Source organism: Camelina sativa, chromosome 3 (genome assembly GCF_000633955.1).
Source record: "Camelina sativa cultivar DH55 chromosome 3, Cs, whole genome shotgun sequence".
In the NCBI taxonomy this organism is placed as follows: Eukaryota; Viridiplantae; Streptophyta; class Magnoliopsida; order Brassicales; family Brassicaceae; genus Camelina; species Camelina sativa.
In genome coordinates, this window is record NC_025687.1 from 928,409 (window position 1) to 939,697 (window position 11,289).

Here is an 11,289-nt window from a genome sequence, read left to right on the forward strand (position 1 = left end):
TAACTGCCAGAAACAGACTATTAACAGACGTTAAAAGTCACAAAACAAAAACGGGTTACTTACTTTCCCTGTTCCTGGAGGGCCATAGAGAAGCACACCAGAACGCTTACGCAATCCAGAAGAAAATAAATCTTTATGCAGGAGAGGTAATTGAACTGTGTCCAATATCGATGTCTTCACATCCTCAAGCCCACCAACATCGTCCCATTTCACATTTGGAACCTAAGAATAGAAATAAAAGTTATATGCATCTCCAGTAACAATAATGCAAAGCTGTCTCATAAATAGGAAAGCAAACGAGAAAACATCACAGCAAAAAACCATTGGTTATGTTACCTTAGGAGCACCAAGGGCTGATGCATTTCTCTTCTTTGATCTGTCCAAAGCTTTAGTAAAGTCCTCCTCACCTGTTAATCTCTCACTGCTGTTACCTAATTGGCTTGCCTGGTCTATTACATCAACTCCACTAAGATTATCTGACAGGTAATTAATTTTCTTGGTCTCGGACTCTTGACTGATGAATAAGTTGGCACCAGCATCAGCTACAAGAGCACGCAAGTCCCGAGGAAGGAAGCCAGAAGTCTGTCCCACCATTCCTTTCAAAAAATCGTCTGAGCTGGTCTACAATGTGAAATTATCTAAGCATCAAGCCTGGAGTTGTTAATTATAGTCTGAAAATAGACGAAATAATTGGATTTGGTAGCTATATCAAAACACAAATACTTAAATTATGGAACAATGTACTCACATACATTAAGGAGTTGAGAAACACCTTGGAGTGACTGAGACAGCATCTCTGATCTCTGTTCGTCATTCAAAGAACCCACACGTATTTCATGGCTGAAGCAACGCCTGATTGTTGGAGAAAGACCCTCAGTACTTTCAGCAGATGCGATCAACAGAACTTGATGTCCCCTAAACTTCCCAACTTCTACAGACTGCATTAGCAGATATACAGATAAGGCATCAAGAGTGGATGGATTTTTGAAATCAATATTTTTTATTATTTACCTCTTACAGCACAAAAAATATATATATATCATATATCTGCTTATCAAGGGCACGACGATGCTTTATACGGTAAAAGGTCTACCACTACGAATTGTTATTAAGCTTAGCAACGATGCTGGACTATGCAACAACAATTGGTAATACTGAAAATGAACTCGAGTGAAACTGCGCAACAGGCAGTGGAGAACCAAGGAAAGAAATGAAAATCTTACAATATTGCTATCTGAATGTTCTTCCATGGAACTGTATTCACTATTAAAAACTGGCTCAGTGAGTTCCCTAATAACTGATGCAATCTCAGAGGAAACGCCAACTCGATCACCCATTGAGCCATCCTGAGAGCCCAGATTTTTAAACACATCAAAATGCCGGAGCAGAAGTATCGTTGGTGAATATCTGTGACAATGAAAACAAGGCATTCACCAAGCTGTCGATAAAATATGTTTACAATACTATGAAGGTATAGTAATTTTCACTGAATGCAGAGCATATAGCATGTCGATGTGCGTAGTACAAATAAGGAATATCTGAAAAGAAGACCAAAAATACAAGCCCTTTTACCTTCTTGCCATATTAAAAGTCTGGGCCAACGCAGCAGATGTTTTCCTCTCAGAAGATGCTAATAAACTGTGACAACTATATTCGACTACATGCAGGCCCAACCTCCTCGCAACATAGTTAACAACAGTTTTCTTCCCGCATCCTTAAACAAGTATTAGATACAAAAAGCTATTAGCACCTGATTCATTTATATGCATCAAGCAAAGGTACAAATTTTTGGATCTCCCAAATCACCGTAAATGGGAACACAAAAACAAGTCTCTTCCTAGTCTTTCCTTAACATTGTTCTCCAGATAAAGTTTATAACTTAACTAGAGATATGAAGGTGAAGAATATTGTTAATGAAATAGAAGCATATGTACCTGGAAGACCATGCAATAAAACAGCAACCCTGAGTTTTGAGGCGAGTGCTGATGGACAGAGAGGTGGCGAAAGCACCGATGCCAAAATATTTACTATGTCCTCCTGTAAGGGCATAGGAACCTTTGATCTAGAAACCAGCAAGTCTGGTGGAAGACCAGAAGAGACAGTTCCTCCAAGGACAAGGGCGGTTTGGTAATGATTGACTCGAAGAAACCTCTCATTAGAAGGTTCCATCGCAACGACCTGCGCAGAGCAACTAAAGTTTCAATAAGTTCTGTCCAAAATGAGCCTTTTTTCTAGCCAAACAAAAAACATAATATATTACCTTGAAATATATAAAGTCATCGCCTTCTGAGCACAACCTTTGACTACATGGAATACATATACTTGAACCGCAATTCCAGTCAATGAAAACGCGAAATATATCGCCTCTTGACAGATGTCTATCAGTTCCAAAATACTTATGCAATGCGGAATCTATTAACCCTTGTCGCTCTTCAGCTTCAAACGACGAATTGACTTTCAGGGATTGAATGGAACCACACTCTGGGATTTTAACAAAAGAAACCCTCAGATGTGATGCATAGCCTGGAACTTCGGACACAGGTTCCAAATCCAAACCAATCTTTGACTCATCTGCCGCAGATTTTTCAGTTAACTCCTCGTCAAACTTAGCTTCAAAATACTTCTCTAAGACCCCATTCCCTCGATGAACAAGGGATTTCAAGCAAGATATATGCAAGCTAAGATTAAAAGCTAACATTGGGGACAAGTAAGCAACCTCTTGGTCTAATAACTGGTGTCGCATCAAATCATAAGTGGGAAAGACAAGCATCGTATGAAGGGAGCCCGAAACAGGTATTCTAGTGAGAGATGCATCTTCAAGCTTGTTGGGAGGATCAAGCACAACAACTTGTGCAACCCGGTGAATGCCTATCTCAATGTTCTTCACAACAACCTAACATTTATAAAATACTCAACGTTAACAACATCAAGAGTTACAACAACTTCCTACATAATAATAAAACATTCCGGAGAACAAGATAAAAAATAAAATAAAAAAAGGACTTACTAAAGAACCAGAGTTGATGGATAGTCTCTTGAGCAATTGAGTGGAGAGTCCCACCAATGAAGAGTCATCCAAAGAATCCAATTTCGCATCATTGTGGCACCGGAGAATCCCCGCAGACAACCTAACGGATCCACCCGAAACAACCCCGTCGTGATTCAGGACTCGTTCGCCATCGGAAGAGACGGGTTGCAACGAATTGAGCACTGAACGGAGTGTAGTTCTGGTGGATGATAGAACCAGAGGACTCCGTCTCTCCACCATTATTCCAACGGAATCAAATCGAATTCCCAAATAAGACGCAAAGATAGAAAAGGACAAAAAAAAACCCTAATTTTTCATTAGAATAGCTTCAAGTTTGCACTGGAAGTGATTCAATTTACAAAGACTGTATTGTATTCACAGTGCGCTAACCGAGGAAGAGGATCAGATGATGATACTTGGACTTGACGATGATATCGATTTTTATTTCTATTTTGTTCCAAATTCTTATGACAAAATTATTTTCACCAAAAAAATTAATTTTATATATAGATAGGAAAAAAATATAAATTTCATTGATGGATTGGAGTGTTAAACTATATATATATTTCCAGAGAAAAAAAAAATCGGTTAAGCAACTAATTTTATATTATTTAATCTGAAATTCCAGAGAAAAAAAAAAAAATATATATATATATATACCGAAAGGAAAAAATATTAATTCTGATGAAAAACCAACGTTTTCTTTATTTCTTTCGTATTACAATAACCTGATTATCCTAATCTTTGATTAAGAATGAACAAAACTCGAAACTCCCCCAAACAAAATTAATAAAGCCTTAATTTATGTACTTACCCTGATGACATACTATTCGTTTGGTGTATGATAACAGTAATTTAATTATTGGTCAGGTCAACCTTACACAATCAAACGAACAACCCAAAAAAAAACTTCTCATAGTGATAACCTGATCCATCATGAAGTGTTAGAGTTTATCATAATTACCATAAGATATAAAACTATAGGTTTCCGAGGGGCTCGAGAATTTTGATCAGCCTAACATCATTACATTAACAGCCTTTAAAGCTAAATTATACTTCATTCTCAATCGGTGTAATCACTACTACAGCTTTCGTTCTCCTTTATTTTATTTTTTTTCTAACCAAAGCAAAGGTTAGTCCCTAATTTGTTTGGACCACACACACAAACAATACATTTTCCAAAATTAAAGCTTGGAGTGATCTTAAAGTTTGGTCTCATCAAATTATTCACATGACACAGACAGATATTTCCTTTAATTTCTTATATTTAATATTTATGAAACTTTACATTATAAAACCCTTAGATAATTAATAGACAGACAGAGTAATAGAGTGTATATAGCAAAATCAGATTAATGATCATCTTAATTTTTTGTTATAATAGAATTATGAGCAAACAAGAGTGGACATAATCATTACGATTACCATAGGATCAACATCAGAAAGATAGAAAAAACCTTAGCCCATAATAATGGATGGGAATGCCTCAAAGGACCCCTAGCATCAACTAATATGTTTTTATACATTACATGCATTTGATTTTCACTCGCTTAATAATGATCTTCCCCAGCTTTACACGCAATTAGTAGAATTAATTAACCCGATTAAATCAAATACCCTTTTCTCTACCTTTTCTTTTTGTTTGCATCATTAACTACGTACATTCACTGCAGTATTACAACTGCAAGAGCGCTTCTCCTTCTTGTTGTTCCTTGTGACGAAGAGAAAGAAAGAGAGAGAGAGGAGAAAAAATGGGACTTGTTACAGTCGGAGAATTGAAGCCAGCTTTCACAGGAAAGAGAGGGTTTCGTCTCAGTTCAAGTATCAGGCATGCCTCTGAATGGTAACACTTAAGACTCTGTTCCAAAAAAACAGTTTTTGTAATTATTGTTACCAAAAAAAAAAACAAAGTATGTTAGTGAAAATGGTTCTTCTTGTGTTGTCTGCATTCATATATTTGTTTTCTCGACGCAGATTCGATGATTAAAACTGTCAGAGAAAACGAATTAAACATTTGTTCTTTCTGATGAAATTTCAGCTAAAGATTCAATCTTGTGTGTGATGTGAATCTGTAGCCACAAGTTATTTTTCTTTATATCACTGTTCATCAAAACCAATAATTTCTTCATCTTCTTTTGTATCTATGTGGAACATATCCGTACATTAACAAGTCATCTGGTTCTGTCTTCACTTGAAAAAGTTTGATGTAGACAAAACCTTAAAGGTCCCTTTGTGAATCTGAAAAATGTTTTCAAAACCAGGAAAAGAATACACTATTTTTGGCGATAAATTTCACTGTTTCGTTATCCGAGAATCTTAGCGTTGGAGTCATGGAATATAGAAGCACTTCTTATATGATCGTCAAATTCAAGTCCACACAGATCCCTTCATTCATATGTTTCATAAATCCTTTTGGTTATATAAAAATCTCGGAACCTTAATGGATTTTTATCTGTTTTTGCAGGCCGATCTCCGATGTCTCTAGTGATCTTACAGTTCAAGTTGGATCTTCCAGTTTCTGTCTTCATAAGGTAAAAAGCAAACACACGAACCTTAAAAACAGAGCATCCTCTGTTCTTGAGTTGTATTGAAGTTTTTGTCGACTGTTGCTTGTTGTTTTCATTTTCTCAGTTTCCTCTTGTGTCTTGGAGTGGAAAAATCCGAAAGCTTCTAGCAGATCCAAAAATCTCTAATATTTGTCTCCCGAATGCTCCGGGAGGATCTGAGGCTTTTGAGCTCGCAGCTAAGTTTTGTTATGGAATCAACATTGAAATCAACCTTCTTAACATAGCTAAGCTTCGTTGTGCATCTCATTATCTTGAGATGACAGAGGATTTCTCAGAGGATAATCTCGCTACCAAAACAGAACATTTCTTGAAAGAGACAATCTTCCCAAGTATCTCTAATTCCATCGTCGTTCTACATCATTGCGAAACCCTAATCCCAGTCTCTGAAGATCTCAACTTGGTGAATCGGTTAATCATAGCTATTGCCAACAATGCCTGCAAGGAACAGCTAACCTCTGGTCTTTTAAAGCTCGATTATACGTTTTCAGGTACAAATATCGAACCAGAAACTCCATTAGACTGGTGGGGGAAGTCACTAGCTATTCTGAATCTTGATTTCTTCCAGAGAGTTGTCTCTGCGGTTAAGTCCAAAGGGTTAAGACAAGACGTGATCAGCAAGATTCTGATAAGTTACACGAATAAGTCTCTTCAAGGGCTAATGGTTCGCGATCCGAAACTGGAGAAAGACAGGGTTCTTGATGTGGAATGTAAGAAGAAACAGCGATTGATTGTGGAAACAATAGTGAGGTTGCTTCCAACACAAGGAAGAAGAAGCTCTGTTCCAATGGCGTTCCTTTCAAGTCTTCTCAAAATGGTCATCGCAACATCATCATCCGCTTCCTCAGGATCCTGTAGATCAGATTTAGAACGAAGGATCGGTCTACAATTGGACCAAGCCATCCTCGAAGACGTCTTGATTCCGATAAATCCAAACGGAATCAACAGCACCATGTACGACATTGATTCTATCTTGAGAATCTTTTCTATATTCTTGAACCTTGATGAAGACGATGACGAAGAAGAAGAAAAACATCATCGTCAATTTAGAGACGAAACAGAGATGATCTACGATTTCGACAGTCCCGGGTCTCCAAAACAGAGTTCAATCCTAAAAGTATCGAAGCTAATGGATAACTATCTAGCAGAGATAGCAATGGATCCAAATCTCACAACTTCAAAGTTTATAGCTTTAGCAGAACTCTTACCAGATCATGCTCGTATCATTAGTGATGGACTCTATCGAGCCGTTGACATTTACCTCAAGGTAAGAAAATCATCAATCTTTCTTTCGTTCTTTGAAATTGCCAAAAGTACTCATATAAGGTTGTTGTTTTTTTTTAATTTGTGACAGGTTCATCCAAATATAAAGGATTCGGAGCGTTATCGTCTCTGTAAGACGATAGATTCACAGAAACTATCACAAGAAGCTTGTAGCCACGCGGCTCAGAACGAGAGATTACCTGTGCAAATGGCCGTACAAGTGTTGTACTTTGAGCAGATCAGACTTAGAAACGCAATGAGCAGTACCATTGGTCCTACTCAATTTCTATTCAGCAGCAACTGTCATCAGTTTCCTCAACGGTCAGGAAGTGGAGCAGGTAAATTACCTTTTTACCCCTGTTGTCAGACCTCTTTTACTAAACACCCCCATCTAATGTAAGTCTAAAACCTTTTTTGTTTGTTTGTATGTTTTGCTTGAATCACAAGGAAGTGGAGCGATATCCCCAAGAGATAACTATGCGTCGGTGAGGAGAGAAAACAGAGAGTTAAAGCTTGAGGTTGCGAGGATGAGGATGAGATTAACGGATCTAGAGAAAGATCACATCTCGATTAAGCAAGAACTCGTGAAATCTAATCCAGGAACTAAGCTTTTCAAGTCATTTGCTAAGAAGATAAGCAAACTCAATTCTCTCTTCAGTTTCAGTAGCCTTAAACCTTCCTTCAGTGGCAAGGCAAGTTCTGAGAGTCGTTTCTTGTTTCAGAGAAAAAGACGACACTCTGTTTCTTGATTTTTAAAGAACTGAGTGTTTTTTTTTTTATGTTGGGGAGTTTGATTTGTGATTGCATATGTTTTTGTATAGCTTTAATGCTTTATAGTTAAAGAATGAGTGTTTTTAATTTTTTATAGTTGTGTTTGTGAAATGTGAGCAATGGACCGAATTGGTGTTTTTTCCGGTCTTTGGCTATGTATAGATGCGCTAAACACGACGTCGTATACTCTTGCGAAATACGACGCCGTAATACTCTGGTAAAAGTACGACGTTTATGTCTGTGGTAATACGACATCGTTGATCTCGCGCTTGACGACGCTGACTTCTTTTACATTTTTATGGTTTCAGACTTTCAAGTGATATGAGTAATTAATTCTCTTCAGTGAAATATGAAAAGTCTATTTTTTTTTTAAAGCTTTAATTTGTTTCAGAACTCTCAAATTGATAATATATCAGAATTTGCAGCAACTAGATAATTTATTGCACTAAACTTCGATTATATTACACGACTAAAAAACCTTATAGAAAAAATCAACTTCAGTTCACAAAAATTGAAACTAATTCATCTCTTCACTGCACATTTTGGGTAAGTAGAATCCAAGACTAATCCAAAAACCTATAGAAAACAATATTTTCCTTTTAACTTGAAAACACAATAGATAATGATAACGTACGAACAGTTTACTTCTATATACCAATCCATGAACAGCCGCTACATCACATTTTCTACTGACTTTGTATGACTTCAAACTGTAGATACTATACAAATATTACATAACATATGAAATATTTTGTTATTTTTTCTTGAATATTATAATGTTATAAGAAATGCACCATAGCACAAGGCAACAAAAACTGATAAATCACTTATATGTAATATATATCAGGTAATTAGGTAAATGCATATGATGCAAATACGATTTTATTCCTATTACACAGTTGCGATTGCATTCAAAACACAAAAGCGAAATTGTATCCACAACTGCTTTTTTCTTCTTTCTTCCTGAACTTACACCTATATATATTAATATATATGCTTCAAACATTGATCATCTCGCGCAGTGTTTGAAGCATAAACACATAATATATGTTTCAATCACTGATCTATACTAAAAGATATATATATATATATATATATATATATATATATATGCATCTCGAAATGAAAACATTACGCGTTTAATTAATTTGGGATTGAAAGTCTTAAATCCATATGGCTCCAGCTCTTCGGAGCAACGAACCTAGTTGGTTCCTGACTTGAAGAGACATAAGCTGATTTGCACCACCGACGAGCTGTTGTCCTATAAAGACAGCTGGCACGGTCGGTTTGCATCCAAGCTCGGCCAGTGCTCTTTCGACTTCTGCTCCATTAGACATCGCATCTAGCTCGTACACCGTCGGATTCGCACCGTATCCAGATATAAGCGACTTGATTGTGTGACTCATACAGCACGAGGTCTTGCTGAATATCACCACTGGCTTATCTTCTAACAAATTTGATATCTTCTCCATTGATATTGTCTGAATGTGTGTGTGTACGTGTAAGTAACTATCTGTGTAAAAAAAAAAAAAAGTAACTATCTATTGTATTGGTGTAAGTTTATTTCTGTGTATTGGTGTAAGTAATGGGGAGATTTGGTTTGAGTCTGGATCAAGGAAAGTCATTGCTATTTATAGATGAACTTCATTTTGGTAAAATAAATAACAGCCCCTCTGATTTTACATGATTTGCTTATCAAACCCTATATTGTTTTCAATTAGTGCTTTATACTTTTATGTTGTTCATCGGTACGTAATATTTTACTTTAATAAGGGTAAGTTGAAAAGTTAGAATATAATTTTCTAAACTCATTTTCAGTTACAAGTCTGTTTATCCAAACCCTAAACTTCAATAAAAGTTTCCGCGGGGGTAATAAGCACATTGAAGAAATATTGGGGCCGGTTTTCAATATTTCTCTTTTCTGGGACTATTTTGTAAAATAAATAACTGAATGAAATGACACAACAAGAGAAAAGTTGAAGAACACTGGAGAGCCTATCAGAAAGAGAACCACAATCAACAAAGCTGATTCTATCTCGTTTTCGATTTTCAAGAAATTAATATAAATTATTAAAAGAAAAAAAAACTCAATGTATACATTAAATGGAATAATAATAGCAATATATACCATGAAAGAGCCATTGTCGTTTATGTCGTACAAGCTGGAGGAGATCACGAGGAAGATGCTCCCTCTGTACGTTCGGATCATTCTACCGACAAGAAAAGAGAACCAATCTATATACCTTCCGAACAATCGCAATCGCAATCCATAATGATATGGTTAATCTTATATATACGTTAATATATGCCCATTAGTATGTTATTATCCCGATAATGGAAACTTGAAGTAGTACTCAAAACCGTGATCATGAATTTTTATATTTCCCTAAAAATTAATGTGCCTAAATACACCCAACTAATTAAACTACAACGTTAATTAGGAATTATGCATGATAGAGAAACTTGTATCATATATTAGTGATCTTGCCGCTTTCAATGCGATTTATAAAAAAGTTAATTTCACGTGTGTGTTTTTCTTCTTCTTCCAGTTATGCATAATCAATTACTCCCTCATCGTTCCACTATGTTATCAATAACACAAAATAGTCTTTTGAGTATTACAAAAGGTAAATGATTCATATATATGTACTTGCTTCAATCAGTATTTTAATGATTCTATCGTTCACATGTACGTCTCTCCATCTCCCACATGAACTTTGCCATGAAAATGGTTTGATTCATAACTTCATATCTGAACTATGCCCTAAAAATGGTTTGGTTCATAACTTCATATATTTACTTCAAGTTTTTAGACTTTATTTCGCTCGACCATCCAAAGTAGTCCAAACGTACGAGGATTCCTCGTCGAGGACTTAGGACTTCGAATCTAGAAATTATACTTATTAGGAGAGTTACGAAATCATTAGATAACTTAAGGCTAAGTGTGGAGAGGCCTTTAGAAACCAAATCTATTTCAACCCTATAACAGATACGCCGGATGATACAAAGATAGAAAACGTAAATTACCAATAACATATTCATTATTTTGGGGTTAAAGTTAAATTGCATTAAAAATAAACAGAGTTATATACACTGGAAAGGGAAAGGACTGGTTTTTTTTTTCATTAAACAAAAGAACAAAATACAGTAAAACCTCTATAAATTAATAATGTTGGGACTAAGACATTTTATTAATTTATAGTGATATTAATTTATCTATAAATTAATAATTATTATTTTATAGTGTAAATTAATAATTATTAATTTATAGATATATTTTTAATTGTTTATTTTTAAAAAAATTATGAATTGGAACAACTATAGCAAAATAAGATTAAACTTTCGGATGTTATAAATTTTATGGTTTAGGAATTGAACTTGTAATATTTAGAAAGCACTATTTACAATAAATTACAAATATTATAGACAAATTGACTTATACACATGAGACACATAAATTCAAATCTATGAATAATAATATCAATTCTCCTATTTTAATAATCTGTCAAATTATCAAATTGTAAATGATGCATATCTAAAAATTAAAACTTTAAATTTAATTATTTGTATGACATGTTATAAAATATTTTAGAGATATCATTATAGGTTGAAAATACAACATTACAATTGTTCTATAGAATTGAGCTTTAGGAGAAACATACA

At 35.2% G+C, this 11,289-nt stretch overlaps 3 protein-coding genes across 4 annotated transcripts in view; 1 reads left to right on the forward strand and 2 right to left on the reverse strand.

The window, feature by feature from the left end:
* LOC104778537 (peroxisome biogenesis protein 6-like) overlaps nt 1-3,492 on the reverse strand; it is a 6,246-nt gene extending 2,754 nt beyond the window's left edge. Inside the window, exons 1-8 of the mRNA XM_010502994.2 lie at nt 3,008-3,492; nt 2,261-2,893; nt 1,935-2,178; nt 1,573-1,714; nt 1,224-1,407; nt 753-938; nt 337-621; nt 34-222 (exon numbers count right to left, since the gene is read on the reverse strand). Of these exons, the coding sequence (XP_010501296.1) occupies nt 34-222; nt 337-621; nt 753-938; nt 1,224-1,407; nt 1,573-1,714; nt 1,935-2,178; nt 2,261-2,893; nt 3,008-3,268 (2,124 nt within the window). The 5' untranslated portion in view covers nt 3,269-3,492. The remainder of the gene's footprint in view (nt 1-33; nt 223-336; nt 622-752; nt 939-1,223; nt 1,408-1,572; nt 1,715-1,934; nt 2,179-2,260; nt 2,894-3,007) is intronic.
* On the forward strand, nt 4,596-7,722 carry LOC104760248 (BTB/POZ domain-containing protein At1g03010-like). 2 transcript variants are annotated; one of them, XM_010483147.1, is made up of 5 exons: nt 4,596-4,871; nt 5,493-5,559; nt 5,660-6,859; nt 6,947-7,193; nt 7,303-7,722. In XM_010483147.1, the coding sequence occupies exons 1-5, from the start codon at nt 4,780-4,782 to the stop codon at nt 7,602-7,604; spliced, it is 1,908 nt and encodes a 635-aa protein (XP_010481449.1). In that variant the 5' UTR covers nt 4,596-4,779; the 3' UTR covers nt 7,605-7,722. The 2 variants fall into 2 exon arrangements, with proteins under 2 accessions (XP_010481449.1, XP_010481456.1); XM_010483154.1 differs by lacking the exon at nt 4,596-4,871 and adding an exon at nt 5,193-5,399.
* LOC104760263 (monothiol glutaredoxin-S1-like) lies at nt 8,250-9,211 on the reverse strand. The gene has a single exon (XM_010483163.1). The coding sequence runs from the start codon at nt 9,096-9,098 to the stop codon at nt 8,790-8,792; it is 309 nt and encodes a 102-aa protein (XP_010481465.1). The 5' UTR covers nt 9,099-9,211; the 3' UTR covers nt 8,250-8,789.

What these genes read in the sequence shown, in the direction of transcription:
- LOC104760248 (XM_010483147.1), top strand. Translation starts at nt 4,780, where the DNA reads ATGGGACTTGTTACAGTCGGAGAATTGAAGCCAGCTTTCACAGGAAAG. An exon ending in CCAGTTTCTGTCTTCATAAG is followed by an intron (nt 5,560 to 5,659) that starts GTAAAAAGCAAA and finishes TCATTTTCTCAG; the next exon opens with TTTCCTCTTGTGTCTTGGAG. An exon ending in ACGGTCAGGAAGTGGAGCAG is followed by an intron (nt 7,194 to 7,302) that starts GTAAATTACCTT and finishes TTGAATCACAAG; the next exon opens with GAAGTGGAGCGATATCCCCA.
- LOC104760263 (XM_010483163.1), bottom strand. Translation starts at nt 9,098, where the DNA reads ATGGAGAAGATATCAAATTTGTTAGAAGATAAGCCAGTGGTGATATTC.